Source organism: Poecile atricapillus, unplaced genomic scaffold (assembly GCF_030490865.1).
Source record: "Poecile atricapillus isolate bPoeAtr1 unplaced genomic scaffold, bPoeAtr1.hap1 scaffold_327, whole genome shotgun sequence".
Lineage (NCBI taxonomy): Eukaryota > Metazoa > Chordata > Aves > Passeriformes > Paridae > Poecile > Poecile atricapillus.
This window is the reverse complement of record NW_026709125.1, coordinates 13,774-34,780: the sequence shown is the minus strand read 5'-3', so window position 1 is coordinate 34,780 and position 21,007 is coordinate 13,774. Positions and strand designations below refer to the sequence as shown.

The 21,007-nt window shown below is 56.4% G+C and overlaps 1 protein-coding gene across 2 annotated transcripts; it reads right to left on the bottom strand.

Annotated features, from left to right (window-relative positions):
* Positions 1-303: 303 nt before the first annotated feature.
* Positions 304-19,265, bottom strand: LOC131574454 (voltage-gated potassium channel subunit beta-3-like). 2 transcript variants are annotated; one of them, XM_058828920.1, is made up of 15 exons: positions 19,195-19,265; positions 17,018-17,061; positions 14,287-14,324; positions 13,962-14,035; positions 12,294-12,338; positions 9,982-10,026; positions 9,443-9,480; positions 9,012-9,098; positions 8,661-8,696; positions 7,838-7,923; positions 5,963-6,056; positions 4,246-4,325; positions 4,063-4,147; positions 2,501-2,589; positions 304-565 (listed from the first exon to the last, which is right to left on the bottom strand). In XM_058828920.1, the coding sequence occupies exons 1-15, from the start codon at positions 19,203-19,205 to the stop codon at positions 491-493; spliced, it is 927 nt and encodes a 308-aa protein (XP_058684903.1). In that variant the 5' UTR covers positions 19,206-19,265; the 3' UTR covers positions 304-490. The 2 variants fall into 2 exon arrangements, with proteins under 2 accessions (XP_058684903.1, XP_058684904.1); XM_058828921.1 differs by lacking the exon at positions 14,287-14,324 and having other exon boundaries at positions 305-565; positions 19,195-19,248.
* Between the last annotated feature and the right edge of the window lie 1,742 nt (positions 19,266-21,007).

Below are 21,007 nucleotides of genomic sequence, written 5' to 3'. Positions count from 1 at the left end.
CTGGGATGGACTGGGATGAACTGGGAGGAACTGGGATGGGACTGGGATGGACTGGGATGGACTGGGATGGACTGGGGGGGACTGGGATGAACTGGGATGGGACTGGGAGGGACTGGGATGAACTGGGGTGGACTGGGAGGGACTGGGAGGGACTGGGATGAACTGGATGAACTGGATGAACTGGGAACCCCCCAACCCCGCCCTCCCCCCCCAAAACGAGGCTGAGCCCCTCCCCCACGTGGGAAAAGCCACTTTATTCCCCTCCCCCTACAGCGAGGGGGGGGAGGGGCGGGAGGGGGCGTGGCCAAACCGGCCCCCGCCCCCCGCTGGAAGCGCTGCGATTGGTCAGGGCAATGAGAAAGGGGGCGGGGCTTGTGCTTTGATTGGCCCCGCCCCCTTTAAAGGGGCGGGGTTATTGCTGTCAGTCAAAGGTTCCGCGGGGGGCGGGGCCATGCGGGAGCAGCCAATGGGAGGCGGCGGAAGGGCGGGGTCAGGACGGGGCCGCCCCGCCCCCCAGCAGGGGCTGGAGCTCGCGCAGCGCCGCGGGGCCGAGGCGGGGCAGCACCTGCGGGAAAAACGGGAAAAAACGGGAAAAACTGGGATAAAAAACGGGAATTCCACCCAAAATCAACCAGGGGAACGCGGAGCCTGAAATCCCAGCAAAAAAAACCCAAAAATCCGCGAAATTGAACCCAAAATCTGAGCAAAATGACCCAAAATCTGTAAAATCGAACCCAAAATCTGAGCAAAATGACCCAAAATCCGCGAAATTGAACCCAAAATCTGAGCAAAATGACCCAAAATCCGCAAAATTGAACCCAAAATCTGAGCAAAATGACCCAAAATCTGTAAAATCGAACCCAAAATCTGAGCAAAATGACCCAAAATCTGCGAAATCGAACCCAAAATCTGAGCAAAATGAGCCAAAATCTGTAAAATCGAACCCAAAATCTGAGCAAAATGACCCAAAATCCGCGAAATTGAACCCAAAATCTGAGCAAAATGACCCAAAATCTGCAAAATCGAACCCAAAATCTGAGCAAAATGACACAAAATCTGTAAAATCGAACCCAAAATCTGAGCAAAATGACCCAAAATCCGCAAAATTGAACCCAAAATCTGAGCAAAATGACCCAAACTTTAAAAAAATCAACACAAAATCTGGGAAAATTCACCCAAAATCTGACCCAAAGCCTCAAATGGACCCAAATCAGCCCCAAAATTAACCAGGAATCTGAAAAAGTAACCCAAAATTGGATGGATTAACCCCAAATTGGACAAAATTAACCTAAAATTTGCCCAAAATTGAGCAAAAAAGCCCAAACTGGACACAAATCACCCCAAAATCTGCCAGAATTAACCCCAAATTTCATAAAATTAACCCAATATCCACAAAAATCAACCCAAAAGCTGTGAAAATTAACCCGAATTAGAGAAAATTAACCCCAAATCGACACGAATCACCCCCAAATCCGACAAAATTACCCCAAAAATCGTTCCAAAATCTGCCAAAATTAACCCCAAACCTGACAAAATCAGCCAAAATCCCCCCAAAACGACAGAAACCGCCCCAAAATGAACCCCAGGACACCCAAACCCACCCTGGGACCCCTCAGGACCCCCCAAATTCCCCCAATTTCCACCAGGACGCCCAAATTTCTCCCCAATTCTCCCCAAATTCCTCAGAAACCCCCAAATTCCCCCGGATTTCCCCCAAATTCCCCCGGATTTCCCTCAAATTTCCCCCCAGGATGCCCCAATCTCCCCCCAGTTTATTCCCAAACCCCTCAGGACCCCCCAAAATGCCCCAAATCCCCCCCAAATCCCTCCCAAATTTCCCCAAATCCCTTCTAAAATCCCCCAAATTCCCCTAAATCTCCCCAAATCCCCCCCAAATTCCCCCCAAATCCCTCAGGACCCCCCAAATCCCCCCCAAGTCCCTCCCAGATTTCCCCAAAATCCCCAAATCTTTCCCAAATCCCCCTGAACTCCCCAAATCTCCCCAAAATCCCCCAAATTTCCCCAAACTCCCCCAAATCCCCCCTAAATCTCCCCAAATCTCTCCCAAACCCTTCCCAGATTTCCCCAAAATCCCCAAATTCCCCCAAATGTTCCCCAAATCCCCCCAGGACTCCCCAAATCCCCCCCAAATCCCTCCCAAAATCCCCCAAATTCCCCCTGAATCTCCCAAAATCCCCCCAAAATCTCCCAAATCCCCCCAAACCCCTCCCAGATTTCCCAAATTCCCCAAATCTTTCCCCAAATCTCCCCCAAATCCCCCTGAACTCCCCCAAATCTCCCCCAAAATCCCCCAAATTTCCCAAAATCTCCCAAAACCCTCCCAAACCCTTCCCAGATTTCCCCAAATCCCCCCAGGACCCCCCCAAATCCCCCCCCAAACCCCTCCCAAATTTCCCCAAAATCCCAAATCCCCCAAATCTTCCCCAAATCCCCCCAGGACCCCCCCAAATCCCCTCCCCCCCCCCAGCCCCTCCCCCACCTGCAGGGCCTGGATTTGCTCCCGAAGCCCCCGGGGGGTCTCGGCCCCCACCAGGACGGAGCTGACGCCCTCGAGCCGCAGGGACCAGGCTGGGGACAGGGACAATGTGTCACCTGTGTCACCCCAGTGTCACCCACCCCATCAGTGTCACCCCTGAACGCCCTCGAGCCGCAGGGACCAGGCTGGGGACAGGGACAGTGTGTCACCTGTGTCACCTTAATGTCACCTCTGTGTCACCCCTGTGTCACCCACCCCATCGGTGTCACCCCTGAACGCCCTCGAGCCGCAGGGACCAGGCTGGGGACAGGGACAGGGACAGTGTGTCACATTAATGTCACCTCTGTGTCACCTCTGTGTCACCCACCCCATCGGTGTCACCCCAGTGTCACCTTAATGTCACCCCTGTGTCACCCCAGTGTCACCCACCCCATCGGTGTCACCCCTGAACGCCCTCGAGCCGCAGGGACCAGGCTGGGGACAGGGACAGGGACAGGGACAGGGACAGTGTGTCACCTCTGTGTCACCTTAATGTCACCTCTGTGTCACCTCTGTGTCACCCACCCCATCAGTGTCACCTCAGTGTCACTCTCAGTGTCCCCAGTGCTGTCCCCAGTGTCCCCAATGCCCCCAGTGATGTCCCCAGTGTCCCCAATGCCATCCCCAGTGTCCTCAGTGCTGTCGCCGGTGTCCCCTCACCGATCCCCAGTGATGTCCCCAGTGTCCCCAGTGGTGCCATCCCCGGTGTCCCCGGTGTCCTCTGTGTCCCCAGTGTCCCCAGTATCCCCAGTGTCCCCAGTGCCATCCCCGGTGTCCCCAGTGTCCCCAGTGCCATCCCCAGTGTCCCCGGTGTCCCCGGTGTCCCCTCACTGATCCCCAGTGGTGTCCCCGATGTCCCCAGTGCCATCCCCAGTGTCCCCAGTGGTGCCATCCCCAGTGATGTCCCCGGTGTCCCCAGTGGTGTCCCCAGTGCCATCCCCGGTGTCCCCAGTGGTGTCCCCAGTGCTGTCCTCGGTGTCCCCAGTGTCCCCATTGTCCCCAGTGCCAACCCCAGTGTCCCCAGTGGTGTCCCCGGTGTCCCCAGTGTCCCCATTGTCCCCAGTGCCATCCCCAGTGTCCCCTGTCTGTCCCCAGTGTCCCTGGTGTCCCCAGTGCCATCCCCGGTGTCCCCAGTGTCCCCAGTGGTGTCCCCAGTGGTGTCCCCAGTGCCATCCCCGGTGTCCCCTCACCGATCCCCAGTGGTGTCCCCGATGTCCCCAGTGGTGCCATCCCCAGTGTCCCCAGTGGTGCCATCCCCAGTGATGTCCCCGGTGTCCCCAGTGGTGTCCCCAGTGATGTCCCCAGTGTCCCCAGTGTCCCCAGTGCCATCCCCGGTGTCCCCAGTGGTGTCCCCATTGTCCCCAGTGTCCCCGGTGTCCCCAGTGTCCCCAGTGCCATCCCCAGTGTCCCCAGTGGTGTCCCCAGTGTCCCCAGTGCCATCCCCAGTGTCCCCAGTGCCACCCCCGGTGTCCCCAGTGTCCCCAGTGTCCCCAGTGTCCCCAGTGCCACCCCCGGTGTCCCCTCACCGATCCCCAGCTGTCTCTCGGAGCACCCCAACCTCTGGGCCAGCGGCTGCAGCTCCCCCGGAGCCACCGGGCAGCGGGGCCGGCCCTGGGGACACAGCGGGGACATGGGGGGGGTTGGGGACATTTGGGGACATTTGGGGACATTTGGGGACATTTGGGGACCCCCGGGTGACCCGGGCCTACCTTGGCCGGGGCATTTCCGGGGCTCTCCTCATCCAGGGGGGGCCCGGGGGCCAGCGGGGACCAGGTGACAGCGCCCAGGCCTGGGGACATCGAGGGGGGGTGACCTGGGACCCCCTGACCCCGCCCGGATCCCCCAAATCACCCCTGGCCCCGCCCCAAACCCCCTTAGCCCCACCCAAACCCCCTTAGCCCCACCCAAACCCCCTTAGCCCCGCCCCAAACCCCCTTAGCCCCACCCCAAACCCCCTTAGCCCCACCCCAAACCCCCTTAGCCCCACCCCAACCCCCTTAGCCCCCCTGAACCCCCTTAGCCCCGCCCCCACCCCCTTAGCCCCGCCCTGAACCCTCATAGCCCCGCCCCAAATCACCCCTGGCCCCACCCAAACCCCCTTAGCCCCACCCAAACCCCCTTAGCCCCACCCAAACCCCCTTAGCCCCACCCAAACCCCCTTAGCCCCGCCCCAAACCCCCTTAGCCCCGCCCAAACCCCCTTAGCCCCACCCAAACCCCCTTAGCCCCGCCCCTGAACCCCCTTAGCCCCACCCAAACCCCCTTAGCCCCACCCAAACCCCCTTAGCCCCACCCTGAACCCCCTTAGCCCCACCCAAACCCCCTTAGCCCCACCCAAACCCCCTTAGCCCCACCCAAACCCCCTTAGCCCCACCCCAAACCCCCTTAGCCCCACCCCAAACCCCCTTAGCCCCGCCCTGAACCCCCTTAGCCCCACCCAAACCCCCTTAGCCCCGCCCCAAACCCCCTTAGCCCCGCCCCCAACCCCCTTAGCCCCGCCCCAAACCCCCTTAGCCCCACCCTGAACCCCCTTAACCCCACCCCAAACCCCCTTAGCCCCACCCAAACCCCCTTAGCCCCACCCCAAACCCCCTTAGCCCCGCCCCAAACCCCCTTAGCCCCACCCAAACCCCCTTAGCCCCACCCAAACCCCCTTAGCCCCACCCTGAACCCCCTTAGCCCCACCCCAGACCCCCTTAGCCCCACCCAAACCCCCTTAGCCCCACCCTGAACCCCCTTAGCCCCGCCCCAAACCCCCTTAGCCCCGCCCCAAACCCCCTTAGCCCCGCCCAAACCCCCTTAGCCCCACCCAAACCCCCTTAGCCCCGCCCCAAACCCCCTTAGCCCCGCCCCAAACCCCCTTAGCCCCACCCCAAACCCCCTTAGCCCCGCCCCAAACCCCCTTAGCCCCACCCAAACCCCCTTAGCCCCACCCAAACCCCCTTAGCCCCGCCCCAAACCCCCTTAGCCCCACCCAAACCCCCTTAGCCCCACCCAAACCCCCTTAGCCCCACCCAAACCCCCTTAGCCCCGCCCAAACCCCCTTAGCCCCGCCCCAAACCCCCTTAGCCCCACCCAAACCCCCTTAGCCCCACCCAAACCCCCTTAGCCCCGCCCCAAACCCCCTTAGCCCCGCCCCAAACCCCCTTAGCCCCGCCCCTTTCTCCACAGGCCACGCCCCCAGCCGTTAACCACGCCCCCATTACCCCTCCCTCTTTGGCCACGCCCCCTCGGCCTGGCCACGCCCCCAGCCCCACCCCAACCATTGGCTCCACCCCTTTTAAACCGGCCACACCCTCCCTGTGGCCCCACCCCTTCAATCGGCCACACCCTCCCGACCACGCCCCCTCATGTGGCCACACCCCTTGGACACACCCCCTGACCACGCCCTTTTAAGCCCCGCCCCCTGCCGTGGCCCCGCCCCTACCGAGGTGGCGGAAGAGGCGGGGCTCCGGCGGAAGCTCCGCCCACTGGCACACGGGGGCCACCAGGTTGAGCTGGCGGGCAACGGCGAAAGTGTCCTGGGGTGGGGACAGCGCTGTCACCTCACCTGGGACACCTGGGACACCTCACCTGTGTCACCTCACCTGTGTGTCACCTGTGTGTCACCTGTGTGTGACCTCACCTGTGTCACCTCACCTGTGTCACCTGTGTGTGTCACCTGTGTGTGTCACCTGTGTGTGTCACCTGTGTGTGTCACTTGTGTGTCACCTCACCTGTGTCACCTGTGTCACCTGTGTCACCTCACCTGGGACACCTGGGACACCTGTGTGACCTCACCTGTGTGTGTCACCTGTTCGTCACCTGACCCGTGTCACCTGTGTCACCTCACCTGTGTGACCCCACCTGTGTGTCACCTGTGTGTCACCTCACCTGTGTCACCTCACCTGGGACACCTGGGACACCTCACCTGTGTGACCTCACCTGTGTGTCACCTGTGTGTCACCTGACCTGTGTCACCAGTGTGTCACCTGTGTGTCACCTGACCTGTGTCACCTCACCTGTGTGACCTCACCTGTGTGTGTCACCTGACCCGTGTCATCTGTGTGTCACCTGTGTGTGTCACCTGACCTGTGTCACCTCACCTGGGACACCTGGGACACCTGTGTCACCTGTGTGACCTCACCTGTGTGTCACCTGTGTGTGTCACCTCACCTGTGTCACCTGACCTGTGTCACCTGTGTCACCTCACCTGGGACACCTGGGACACCTGACCTGTGTGACCTCACCTGTGTGTCACCTGTGTGTCACCTCACCTGTGTCACCTCACCTGGGACACCTGTGTCACCTGTGTGTCACCTGTGTGTCACTTGTGTCACCTCACCTGTGTGACCTCACCTGTGTCACCTCACCTGGGACACCTGACCTGGGACACCTGGGTCACCTGTGTGTCACCTGTGTGTCACCTGTGTCACCTGACCTGTGTCACCTGTGTCACCTCACTTGGGACACCTCACCTGGGACACCTGACCTGGGTCACCTGATCTGTGTGACCTCACCTGTGTCACCTGACCTGTGTCACCTGACCTGTGTCACCTGTGTCACCTGTGTCACCTCACCTGTGTCACCCCCCGTGTCCCCTCCCCCTCCCCACCTGCCTTGTCCCCCCTCGTGTCCCCGCCCACCATGACGTCACTGGTGTCCCCCCTTGTGTCCCCGCCCACTATGACGTCACCATCCCATTTCCCCCCCTCCCCATGATGTCACAGGTAAACCCCGCCCCCTTTCCCGCTGTCCCCGCCCACCATGACATCATCACCCACCCCATGACGTCACAGGTAAACCCCGCCCCCTTTCCCGCTGTCCCCGCCCACCATGACATCATCATCCCATTCCCCCATGACGTCACAGGTAAACCCCGCCCCCTTCCCTGCTGTCCCCGCCCACCATGACATCATCACCCACCCCCATGACATCATGGGTAAACCCCGCCCCCTTTCTGCTGTCCCCGCCCACCATGACGTCATCACCCACCCCCATGACATCACGGGAAAACCCCGCCCCCTTTCTGCTGTCCCCGGCCACCATGACGTCATCACCCACCCCCATGACATCACAGGTAAACCCCGCCCCCTTTCCCGCTGTCCCCGCCCACCATGACGTCATCACCCACCCCCATGACATCACGGGAAAACCCCGCCCCCTTTCTGCTGTCCCCGGCCACCATGACGTCATCACCCACCCCCATGACATCACGGGTAAAACCCGCCCCCTTCCCCGCTGTCCCCGCCCACCATTACGTCATCACCCACCCCGTTACATCATTGGTAAACCCCGCCCCTTCCCCGCTGTCCCCGCCCACCATGACGTCACCGGGGGCGCCCCCGGCCGTGCCCCAATAGAGCGCCAGGCCCTGCTCGATGACGTCACTCATGGCACGAACCAACTCTGCCGGAAAGGGGGGGGAGGGACCACGTTAACGCCGGGGGGGGGGTTGGGGGGGATTTTGGGGGGTCTGGAGGGGTTTGGGGGGGGTCTGGAGGGGTTTGGGGGGTCTGGAGTGGTTTGGGGGGGATTTTGGGGGGTCTGGAAGGGTTTGGGGGGGTTTGGAGGAGTTTGGGGGGGATTTGGGGGGTCTGGAAGGGTTTTGGGGGGATTCTGGGGGGTCTGGAGGGGTTTGGGGGGGTCTGGAAGGGTTTTGGGGGGATTCTGGGGGGTCTGGAGGGGTTTGGGGGGGTCAGGAGGGGTTTGGGGGGGATTTTGGGGGGTCTGGAGGGGTTTGGGGGGGTCTGGAGGGGTTTGGGGGAGATTTTGGGGGGTCTGGAAGGGTTTGGGGGGATTCTGGGGGGTCTGGAGGGGTTTGGAGGGGTCTGGAGGGGCTTGGGGGGGTTTGGGGGGGTCTGGAAGGGTTTGGGGGGAATTCTGGGGGGTCTGGAGAGGTTTGGGGGAGTCTGGAGGGGTTTGGGGGGGATTTTGGGGGGGTCTGGAAGGGTTTGGGGGGGTCAGGAGGGGTTTGGGGGGGATTCTGGGGGGTCTGGAGTGGTTTGGGGGGGTCTGGAGGGGTTTGGGGGGAATTCTGGGGGGTCTGGAGGGGTTTGGGGGAGTCTGGAGGGGTTTGGGGGGGATTTTGGGGGGTTTTGGGGGGGTTTTGGGGTTTGTCTCCCCCCCCATTTCCCCCTTGGTACCTTCCAGCCGCAGCAGCCGCAGGGTCGGGTCCATCCCTGGATGGGGGGGGGGGGGGAACACGTGAGGGGCGTGGCTACAAAGGGGGCGTGGCCACAGAGGGGGCGTGGCCACTGCCATTAGTGCCAGGAGGGGCTGGGTGTGGGCGTGGCCAATGGAGGAGCTTTTAAGAGTGGGCGTGGCCTGGGGGAAAGGGGGCGTGGCCTCCCAAATGAAAGGGCGTGGCCTGGCCAGGAGGGGCGTGGCCAATGATGGGTGTGGCAGGAGTGGGATGATGTCACCGTGATGGGCGTGGCCCGGGGCGTGGCCTGAGACAAAGGGGCGTGGCCTGGCCGAAAGGGGCGTGGCCTCACCCTCATTGTGGGCGGGGCCTGGGCGGGGTCCGGCGAAGACGACGTCGACGTAATCGAGCTGGAGGCGGAGCAGAGACCCCCGGAGACCTGTGGGGGGCGGGGTCACGCTCAGGCCACGCCCACACGGACCCCAGAGGGGGCGTGGCCAAGCTGAAACCACCCCCACACCCAACCAAGCATTTAAGGGGGCGTGGCCACATTTAAGCCACGCCCACAACCCCAATAACCCACAGGGGGCGTGGCCAAGGTGAAGCCACGCCCACAAAAGCCTGGGAGCCACGGGGGCGTGGTCAGGGTTGAGCCACGCCCACAGCTTTGCCCATATAAGGGCATAGAGCGTGTAGGGGTGGCCACGCCCCCTTTTTGGCCACGCCCCCTTTTTGGCCACGCCCCCTTTGTGGCCACGCCCACCGCAGGCCCCGCCCCCTCACCTTCCAGCAGGTGCTTCCTGGAGAGGCCCCGGTCGGGTCTGGGGAGGCAAAAAAAGCCCAAATTTACCCCAAAAAAACCCAAATTCACCCAAAGGCACCAAAATTCACCCAAAATTCTCAAATTCGCTCTCGAAAAGTAAAATTAATCCCCAAAAAAATCCCCAAATCCACCCCAAAACACCTCAAAATCCACCCGGAGACACCAAAATTCACCCCAAAAAACAGAATTCCTCCCAAAAACGGCAAATCCGCGCCGAGACCCAAAAATACCCAAAATTCCACCCAAAATCCATCCTGAAAACCCAAAGTTTATCTCAGGAACCTCAAAATCCCCCCAAGACCAACCCCAAAAAACCCCAAATTTCCTCCCTCCCAAAAAGAAACCTCTGGAAGAAAACCCTCAAATGTCAAAATTCCCTCCCCAAACCCCAAATTCACCCAAATTTCCCCCAAAATGATCAGAAGGGCCCGGAAAGGAGCCCAAAATCCCCAAAAATGACCCCAAATTTCCCCTCCCGCGGTGCATTGTGGGTACTCACGGCGCCCCCCAGTGGACGCGCGTGGTGATGACGTAACTGGAGCGCCTGGGGGGGGAGGGGCGAGGATGGGGGAGGGGCTGCGACCCCAAATCCCCCCCCCAGACACACATGGGAACCCAAAATCCGCTAAAATCACCCCAAAATTATCCCGGGAGCCCTGAAAAATCCCAGAGGGAGCCCAAAATCCACCAAAATCACCCCAAAATCCACAAAATCACGCCAAAATCCAGCAAAATCACCCCAAAATCCGCCAAAATCCACCAAAATCACACCAAAATCCGCCAAAATCAGCCAAAAATCCGCCAAAATCACCCCAAAATCCACCAAAATCATCCCAAAATCCGCCAAAATCACCCCAAAATCCGCCAAAATCACCCCAAAATCCGCCAAAATCACCCCAAAATCCGCCAAAATCACTCCAAAATCCGCCAAAATCACCCCAAAATCCGCCAAAATCACCCCAAAATCCGCCAAAATCACTCCAAAATCACCCCAAAATCCGCCAAAATCACCCCAAAATCACCCCAAAATCCACCAAAATCACCCCAAAATCACCCCAAAATCCACCAAAATCATCCCAAAATCCGCCAAAATCATCCCAAAATCCGCCAAAATCACCCCAAAATCCGCCAAAATCACCCCAAAATCCACCAAAATCACCCCAAAATCACCCCAAAATCCACCAAAATCTGCCAAAATCCGCCAAAATCCACCAAAATCCGCCAAAATCACCCCAAAATCCACCAAAATCACCCCAAAATCACCCCAAAATCACCCCAAAATTCCACCCAGGAACCCCAAAAATCCTCCCAGAGTCCCCAAAATCCACCAAAATCTCTCGGGATCTCCAAAATCCCACCTGGGACACCCAAAATCCACCAAAACCAACCCAAAATTCCACCTGGGAACCCCAAAATTTCAGCCAGGAGCCCCAAAAATCCTCCCAGTATCCCAAAATTTTACTCAGGGACCCCAAAAATCTCCTCAAACCACCCCAAAATCCACCCCAAGACCCCCAAATTCCCGCCCAGGATCCCCAAATCCACGAAAATCTCACCCAGGGACCCCAAAAGCCACCAAAATCACCCCAGAATTCCACCTGGGAACCCCAAAATTTCAGCCAGGAACCCCAAAATGTCCCCAGGAACCCCAAAATCCTCCAAAACCACCCCAAAATCTCTCTGGGACTCCAGAATTCCCCCCAGGATCCCAAAATCCCCCAAAATCCCACCCAGGGACCCCAAAATTCACCAAAATCCCCCCAAAATCTCACCCAGGGACCCCAAAATTCACCAAAATCCCCTCAAAATCTCACCCAGGGACCCCAAAATTCACCAAAATCCCCCCAAAATCCCACCTGGGAACCCCAAAATTCCAGCCAGGAACCCCAAAATCTCCCCAGGAAGCCAAAAATTCACTGAAACCACCCCAAAATCCACCCCAAGACCCCCAAATTCCCCCCCAGGATCCCAAAATCCACCAAAATCTCACCCAGGGACCCCAAAATCCCCCAAAACCACCCCAAAATCCACCCCAGGATCCCAAAATTCACCAAAATCCCCCCAAAATCCCACCCAGGGACCCCAAAATCCACCAAAATCACCCCAAAATTCCACCCCCAAATCCCACCCAGGGACCCCAAAATTTACCAAACTTCACCAAAATCCCACCCAGGGACCCCAAAATCTCCCCAGGAACCCCAAAATCCTCCAAAACCACCCCAAAATCCACCCCAGGATCCCAAAATCCCCCAAAATCACCCCAAAATCTCACCCAGGGACCCCAAAATTCACCAAAATCACCCCAAAATCCCACCCAGGATCCCAAAATCCACCAAAATCCCCCCAAAATCTCCCCAGGAACCCCAAAATCCTCCAAAATCACCCCAAAATCCCACCCAGGGACCCCAAAATCCCCCAAAATCTCACCCAGGGACCCCAAAATCCCCCAAAATCCCCCCAAAATCTCACCCAGGGACCCCAAAACTCACCAAAATCCCCCCAAAATCCCACCCAGGGACCCCAAAATTCACCAAAATCCCCCCCAGGGACCCCAAAATCCCCCCAAAATCCCACCCAGGGACCCCAAAATCCACCAAAATCACCCCAGAATTCCACCTGGGAACCCCAAAATTTCAGCCAGGAACCACAAAATCCTCCAAAACCACCCCAAAATCCACCCCAGGGACCCCAAAATCCCCCCCCAAATCCCACCCAGGGACCCCAAAATTCACCAAAACCACCCCAAAATCTCCCCAGGGACCCCAAAATCCCCCAAAATCCCCCCAAAATCCCCTCCCGCCCCTCCCCCACCTCCATCCTTTGCTCCTCAGGATCCTCCCGAGCATCTTCTCCACCCTGAGGGAATTTGGGGCAAATTTCAGGGATTTTGGGGCTTTTTTGGGCGGGAATTTTGGTTTTTTGGGAGATTTTGGGGTCGGGATATTTTTGGGGGGGAGATTTTGGGGCCGGGATTGGGGATTTTTGTGATTTTGGGGGAGTTTTGGTGATTTTTGGGGTTTTTTTGGGTGATTTTGGGCTGATTTTTGTGACTTTTTGGGGGGTTTTTTTGGTGATTTTTTGAGGAGGATTTTGGGGTTTTTTGGAAATTTTGGGGAGGATTTTTGGGGATTTTGGGGGATTTTGGGGGGAATTTTTGGCAATTTTGGGGTTTTTTTGGTAGTTTTGGGGGGATTTTTGGTGATTTTTGGTGATTATTGGGGATTTTTGAGGATTTTTGGTAATTTAGGGAGCGTTTTTGGTGATTTTGGGGGGTTTTTGGTCATTTTGGGGGGATTTTTGGTGATTTTGGGGGATTTTGGGGGGGATTTTTGGTGATTTTTGAGGATTTTTGGGGATTTTTGGGGATTTTTGGGGATTTTGGGGGGAATTTTTGGCAATTTTGGGGGGGTTTTGGTAGTTTTGGGGGGATTTTTGGTGATTTTTGGGGATTTTTGGGGATTTTGGGGGGATTTTTGGTGATTTTTGGGGGTTTTTGGTAATTTTGGGGGAGGATTTTTGGTTATTTTGGTTTTTTTTTTGTAATTTAGGGGGGATTTTTGGTGATTTTGGGGGTTTTTGGTAATTTTGGGGGGATTTTGGTGATTTTGGGGGATTTTGGGGGATTTTGGGGGGGATTTTTGGTGATTTTGGGTGTTTTTGGTAATTTTGGGGGAGGATTTTTGGTGATTTTGGGGGTTTTAGGTAATTTTGGGGGGATTTTGGGGGATTTTTGGGGGTTTTTGGTTAATTTGGGGGAGGATTTTTGGTGATTTTGGGGTTTTTGGTAATTTTGGGGGGATTTTTGGTGATTTTTGGGGCTTTTGGTAATTTTGGAGGGATTTTTGGTGATTTTGGGGTTTTTGGTTAATTTGGGGGGATTTTTGGTGATTTTGGGGGCTTTTGGTAATTTTGAGATGGATTTTAGGGTTTTTTTGGGATTTTTGAAATCAGGAGTGAATTTTTTTAGGATTTTTTGGGGTCTGGCAGGGGAAATTGGGACTTTTTGGGGGGCATTTTTAGATTTTTGGAACATTTTTGGACTCAGGTTTGGGATTTTTCGCCTTTTTGGGGTCGGGGTTTTTTGGGGGGGAAAATTTTTGGGGGAATTTGGGGGAATTTGGGGGATTTTTGGGGGAATTTGGGGGAATTTGGGGGAATTTGGGGGATTTTGGGGGGAATTTGGGGGATTTTTGGGGGAATTTGGGGGAATTTGGGGAATTTTTGGGGGAATTTGGGGGATTTTGGGGGGAATTTTGGGGATTTTTGGGGGAATTTGGGGGAATTTGGGGGGAATTTGGGGGATTTTTGGGGTCAGAGCTGCATTTTTAGGGGGTCAATATTGGATTTTTTAAGCGATTTTGAAGCCAAAATTGGAATTTTTTGGGGTTTTTGGGGTCGGGATTTTTTTGGGGGGGAACTTTTGGGGTCCGGGGAGGTTTTTGGGGGTCCAGGGAGGATTTTGGGGTCCCCCCCCCGTACCTGGCCGAGGCTTCGGCCGCGTCGAAAAGCGTCACCCCCAATTCGTAGGCGGCGCTCAGCACCTGCTCAGCCTCCTGGGAAACCCAAAATTTGGGGAGGGGGAGTCAGGGAGGGACCCCCAAATCCGGGGGGGGCACCCCCAAAAAAGAGGAGTCCCAAAAATGAGGAAAAAACCCCAAAAAAAGAGAAAAAAACGGCAAAAAACGGGTGGGAAATACCCAAAAAAAAGGAAAAATTAACAAAAATAAGGGGGGGACCCCAAAAATTGAAGGGACCCCAAAAAAAAGGGGGGGGGGGACACTGAAATTTTGGGGGGGGGTCTCACCTCCTCGGAGGTCCCGGCCCCAAAGGTCCCGCGGGCACCTGGGGGGGAAATTGGGGATGAAGAGAAAGGGACCCCCAAAAACCCCAAATTTCAGCCCAAAAAGCACTCAGGGACCCCGAAATCCCTCAAAATCACCCCAAAATCCCCCCAAATTCACCTAAATTCACCCTAAATCTTCTCCAATGCCCCCAAATCCCCCGAAATTCCCCCAAATCCCCAGAAATTGCCCCAAAATGTTCCCAAAATCCCCCAAATCTCCTGAAATCCTCCCCAAAGCTCCTAAAATTCTCCAAATTCCCCCCAAATCCCCCTGAAATTCCCCCTAAATCCCTCAAACCCTCCCAAAATCCCCCAAAATCCCCTAAAATCCCCCCAAATCCCCCTTAAATCTCCCCAAAATTCCCCAAAATCCACAAAAATCCCGGAAATCCTCTGAATTCCACCCAAATCTGCCCAAAATCTCCCCCAAATCCTCCCAAAATCCCCCAAATCTCCCCCAAATCCACCCCAATCCCTCCAAAATCCCCCAAATCCTCCCCAAAACCTCCTGAGATCCCCAAAAATCCCCCCTGGGAATTCCAGTACCCCAAAATCCACCCCAAAATCCCCGGAAAATTCCCAAATTCTCCCCAAAATTCCCAAAGTTCCCCAAATTCTCCCCAAAATTCCCCAATTCCCCCCCAAATTCCCCAAAATCCACCCCAAAAATCCCCAAAAATCTCCCCAGGAATTCCCCCAATACCCCAAAATCCACCCCAAAACCCCCCAAAATTCCCCAAATTCCCCCAAAAAATCCTCAAATTTCCCAAATCCCCAAATTCCCCCCCAAAATCCCAAAATTCCCCCTAAAAATCCCCCCAAAATTCCCCGAATTCCCCCAAAAATCCCCAAAAATTCCCCCCAAAATCCCAAAATTCTCCCCAAAATTCCCAAAATTCCCCCCTAAATTCCCCCAATCCCCAAATCCTCCCCAAAATTCCCCAAATTCCCCCCGAAATTCCCAAAATTCCCCCCAAAATTCCCCAAATTCCCCCCAAAATTCCCCAAATCCCCAAATCCTCCCCAAAATTCCTTAATTCCCCCCAAAATTCTCTAAATTCCCCCTAAAATTCCTGAAATTTCTCCCCAAATCCCAAAATTCCCCCCAAAATTCCCCCCAAAATTCCCCAAATCCCCAAATCCTCCCCAAAATTCCCCAAATTCCCCCCAAAATTCCCCCAAAATTCCCCAAATCCTCCCCAAAATTCCCCAAATTCCCCCCAAGGATCCCAAAATTCCCCCTAAAAATCCCCCCAAAATTCCCAAAAATTCCCCCCAAAATTCCCCAAAAATTCCCCCCAAAATTCCCAAAATCCCAAAATTCTCCCCAAAATTCCCCCCAAAATCCCAAAATTCCCCCCCAAATTTCCCAAAATTCCCCCTAAAAATCCCCCAAAAATCCCAACATTCCCCCCAAAATTCCCCAAATCCCCAAATCCTCCCCAAAATTCCCCAAATTCCCCCCAAAATTCCCCCAAAATTCCCCAAATCCTCCCCAAAATTCCCCAAATTCCCCCCAAGGATCCCAAAATTCCCCCTAAAAATCCCCCCAAAATTCCCAAAAATTCCCCCCAAAATTCCCCAAAAATTCCCCCAAAATTCCCAAAATCCCAAAATTCTCCCCAAAATTCCCCCCCAAAATCCCAAAATTCCCCCCAAATTCCCAAAATTCCCCCTAAAAATCCCCCAAAAATCCCAACATTCCCCCCAAAATTCCCCCAAAATTCCCCAAATCCTCCCCCAAAATTCCCCAAATTCCCCCCAAGAATCCCAAAATTCCCCCTAAAAATCCCCCCAAAATTCCCAAAATTCCCCCCAAAATTCCCCCAAAAATTCCCCCCAAAATTCCCAAAATCCCAAAATTCTCCCCAAAATTCCTCCCAAAATCCCCAAATTCCCCCCAAATCCCAAAATTCTCCCCAAAATTCCCCAAATTCCCCCCAAAATTCCCCGAATTCCCCCCAAAATTCCCCCCAAAATTCCCCAAATCCCCAAATTCTCCCCAAAATTCCCCAAATTCCCCCCAAAAATCCCAACATTCCCCCCAAAAATCCCCCGAAAATCCCAAAATTCCCCCCAAAATTCCCCCCAAAATTCCCCCAAAATTCCCCAAATCCCCAAATCCTCCCCAAAATTCCCCAAATTCCCCCCAAAATTCTCTAAATTCCCCAAAATCCCCCGAAAATCCCAAAATTCCCCCCAAAATTCCCCAAATTCCCCCTAAAAATCCCCCAAAAATCCCAAAATTCCCCCCAAAAATCCCCAAATTCCCCCAAAATTCCCCAAATCCCCAAATCCTCCCCAAATTTCCCCAAATTCCCCCCGAAATTCCCAAAATTCCCCCTAAAAATCCCCTGAAAATCCCAAAAATCTCCCCAAAATCCCAAAATTCCCCCCTTAAATCCCAAAATTCCCCCCAAAATTCCCCCAAAATTCCCCAAATCCCCAAATCCTCCCCAAAATTCCCCAAATTCCCCCCAAGAATCCCAAAATTCCCCCCAAAATTTCCCAAATTCCCCCTAAAAATCCCCCAAAAATCCCCAAATTCCCCCCTAAAATCCCAAAATTCCCCCGAAAAATCCCAAAATTCCCCCCAAATTCCCCAAATTCCCCCCAAAATTCCCCAAATTCCCCCCAAAATTCCCGAATTCCCCCCAAAATTCCCCAAATTCCCCAAATTCCCGCTCCTCACCCAGCCCCAGGCAGGACACGCGGAGCCCCGAGCGCCCGAGGGTCCTGGGGGGGCACAAAATGGGGGAGGGGTCACCCCAAAAGGGACCCGACCCCCCCCAAATAAACCCGGGACCCCAAAATAAATCTGGGACCCCCAAAATGGGGCCCGGGGACCCCAAAATGGGACTTGAGACCCCCCAAAATAAACCCGGGGACCCCAAAATGGGACTCGGGACTCCTAAAAATGAACTCGGGACCCCCAAAATAAACCCGGGACCCCCAAAAGGGACTCGGGACCCCCCCCAAAATTAACCCGGGACCCCCAAAAGGGACCCGACCCCCCCCCAAATGAACCCAGGAACCCCAAATAAACCCGGGACCCCCCCAAAATAAACCCGGGACCCCCAAAATGGGGCCCGGGGACCCCAAAATGAACCCAGGGACCCCCAAAATAAACCCGGGACCCCCCAAAAGGGACCCGACCCCCACCCAAATAAATCCGGGGACCCCTAAAGGGACTCGGGACCCCCAAAAGGGGCTCGGGGACCCCCCAAAATAAACCCGGGACCCCCCAAAAGGGACTCGGGAGCCCCCAAAATTAACCCGGGACCCCCCAAAATTAACCCGGGACCCCCAAAATGGGGCCCGGGGACCCCAAAATAGGACTTGAGACCCCGCAAAATAAACCCGGGGACCCCAAAATGGGACTCGGGACCCCTAAAAATGAACTCGGGACCCCCAAAATAAACCCAGGACCCCCTAAAAGGGACCCGACCCCCACCCAAATAAACTCAGGGACCCCAAATAAACCCGGGGACCCCCAAAAGGGACCCGACCCCCACCCAAATAAACCCGGGGACCCCCAAAAGGGACTCGGGACCCCTAAAAATGAACTCGGGACCCCCAAAATAAACCCGGGACCCCCAAAAGGGACCCGACCCCCACCCAAATAAATCCGGGGACCCCTAAAGGGACTCGGGACCCCCAAAAGGGGCTCGGGGACCCCCCAAAATAAACCCGGGACACCCCAAAATGGGGTTCGGGACCCCCCAAAAGGGACCCGACCCCCACCCAAATAAACTCAGGGACCCCAAATAAACCCAGGGACCCCCAAAAAGGACCCGACCCCCCACCCAATTAAACCCAGGGACCCCTAAAGGGACTCGGGACCCCCCCAAAATAAACCCGGGGACCCCAAATAAACCCGACCCCTCCCCAAAATAAACCCGGGACCCCCAAAATGGGGCTCGGGACCCCCCCCCAATAAACCCGGGGACCCCTAAAGGGACTCGGGACCCCCAAAAGGGACCCGACCCCCACCCAAATAAATCCGGGGACCCCCAAAATAAACCCGGGACCCCCAAAAGGGACCCGACCCCCACCCAATTAAACCCAGGGACCCCCAAAATGGGGCTCGGGACCCCCCCAAAATAAACCCGGGGACCCCAAATAAACCCGACCCCTCCCCAAAATTAAGCCGGGACCCCCAAAATGGGGCTCGGGACCCCAAAATGAACCCAGGGACCCCAAAATAAACCTGACCCCTCCCCAAAATAAACCCGGGGACCCCAAATAAACCCGACCCCTCCCCAAAATAAACCCGGGGACCCCAAAATGGGGCTCGGGACCCCCCCCAATAAACCCGGGGACCCCAAAATGAACCCAGGGACCCCCCCCAATAAAACCCAGGGACCCCTAAAAGGGACCCGACCCCTCCCCCAATTAAACCCGGGACCCCCAATTAAAGCCGGGGACCCCCAAAAGGGACCCGACCCCTCCCCCGATTAAAGCCGGGACCCCCAATTAAACCCGGGGACCCCCAATTAAACCCGGGGACCCCCAAAACGGACCCGACCCCCCCCCCCCCAGTTAAACCCGGGACCCCCAATTAAACCCGGGGACCCCCAAAAGGGACCCGACCCCTCCCCCAATTAAACCCGGGGACCCCCAAACGGGACCCGACCCCTCCCCCAATTAAACCTGGGACCCCCAATTAAACCCGGGACCCCCAATTAAAGCCCGGGGACCCCCAAAAGGGACCCGACCCCTCCCCCAATTAAACCTGGGACCCCCAATTAAAGCCGGGGACCCCCAAAAGGGACCCGACCCCTCCCCCAATTAAACTCGGGACCCCCAAAAGGGACCCGACCCCTCCCCCCCCGCCCCCCGGCCCCTCCCCCCGCCCCTCCCCCATACCGGTATTTCATGCCGGGCCCGGGGGTCGCTCCTGGGGGGTCCCTTTTGGCGGCCGCCGCCCCTCCCCCACCCCCCCCCGACCCCCGCGGGGCCTCCCCTCCCCCCTCCCCCCCCGGATTTCTGCGGGGCGCCCCCTCCCCTCCCCCCTCCCCCTCCCCCTCCCCCTCCCCCCCCTCCCGCCGCGCCCCTCCCCCCCGCCCCGGCCGCCCCTCCCCCCCCCGGGCCGGGCCCGCGCAGGCTCTGCTCGGTGCACGCGATCGAGACCTGCATTGGGGGGGGGGGAGGGGCCGGGGGGACCCCCGAAATGGGGGTGGGGGAGGGGCCCGCAGGGGTCGCGGCGTCCCCGGAGCGGGCGGAGAGCGGGGGGAGGGGCGGGGCCGCGCCGGGAGCGAGGCCACGCCCACCGGAGCGCGCGCGGGGGGGCGGGGCTTTGGCGTGCGGGGCCACGCCCACCGGCGTCCTATATTTGCATGCGTGGCCACGCCCACCGGAGCGCACGGGACGGGATTTGCATATGCGGCCACGCCCACCGGAGCGCGCGGGGCGTGATTTGCATGCGGGGCCACGCCCACCGGCGTCCGGTATTTGCATGCGGGGCCACGCCCACCGGAGCGCGCGGGGTTGGATTTGCATGCGTGGCCACGCCCACCGGCGCCCGATATTTGCATGCGGGGCCACGCCCACCGGAGCGCGCGGGGTTGGATTTGCATGCGTGGCCACGCCCACTGGGAGCGTGCGGCATTTGCATGCGGGGCCACGCCCACCGGCGCGCGGGGGATTTGCATGCGGGGCCACGCCCACCGGCGCGCGCGCAGGGTTAAATGGGCGGGGCTTAAAGTGGGCGGAGCTTAAAGTGGGCGTGGTTTAAAGGGGCGGGGCTTAAAGGGGAAGTTCCGGGTTTGGCCGCCAGGGGGGGAAGGGAGAAAATTTTGGGGGAAAATGGGAAAATTTGGGGGAAATTTGGGGGGAAAATCGGAAAATTTGGGGGGAAAAATTGGGGGAAAAATGGGAAAATTTCGGGGGAAAAATGGGAAAATTTTGGGGGAAAATTTGGGAGAAAATTTGGGGGAAAATTTGGGAGAAAATTTGGGGGAAAAAGTGAAAAGGGAATTTGGGGAAAAAAAATGGAAAATTTTGCGGGAAAAATGAAGAACTTGGGGGAAAATTTGGGGGGAAAATGGGAAAATTTCGGGGGAAAAATTGGGGGAAAATTTGGGAAAAAAATTGGGGGGAAAATGGGAAAATTTGAGGGAAAATTTGGGGGGAAAATGGGAAAATTTTGGGGGAAATTTGGGGGAAAAATGGGAAAATTTCGGGGGAAAATTTTGGGGAAAATTTGGGGGGAAAATGGGAAAATTTGGGGGAAAATTTGGGAGAAATTTGGGGGGAAAATGAAAAATTTGGGGGAAAATTTGGGGAAAAATTTGGGGGGAAAATGGGAAAATTTCGGGGGAAAAATTGGGGGAAAATTTGGGGGAAAATTTTGGGGGAAAATTTTGGGGAAAAATTTGGGGGAAAGTTTGGGGAAAAATTTGGGGGAAAAATGGGAAAATTTCGGGGGAAAAATTGGGGGAAAAATGGGAAAATTTGGGGGGAAAATGAGAAAATTTTGGGGAAAAATTTGGGGGGAAAATGGGAAAATTTTGGGAAAAAATTTGGGGGAAAAATGGGAAAATTTCGGGGGAAAATTTTGGGGGAAAATTTGGGGGAAAATCTGGGGGGAAAATGGGAAAATTTTGGGAAAAAAATTGGGGGAAAAGTGGGAAAATTTCGGCGGAAAATGGAAAAATTTTGGGGAAAAATTTGGGGGAAA

Coding starts and splice junctions, on each gene's coding strand:
- LOC131574454 (XM_058828920.1), bottom strand. Junction 8,697..9,011: donor AGGCCCCGCCCACAATGAGG/GTGAGGCCACGC, acceptor CCCCCCATCCAG/GGATGGACCCGACCCTGCGG. Junction 2,590..4,062: donor CGAGAGACAGCTGGGGATCG/GTGAGGGGACAC, acceptor CCCTGTCCCCAG/CCTGGTCCCTGCGGCTCGAG.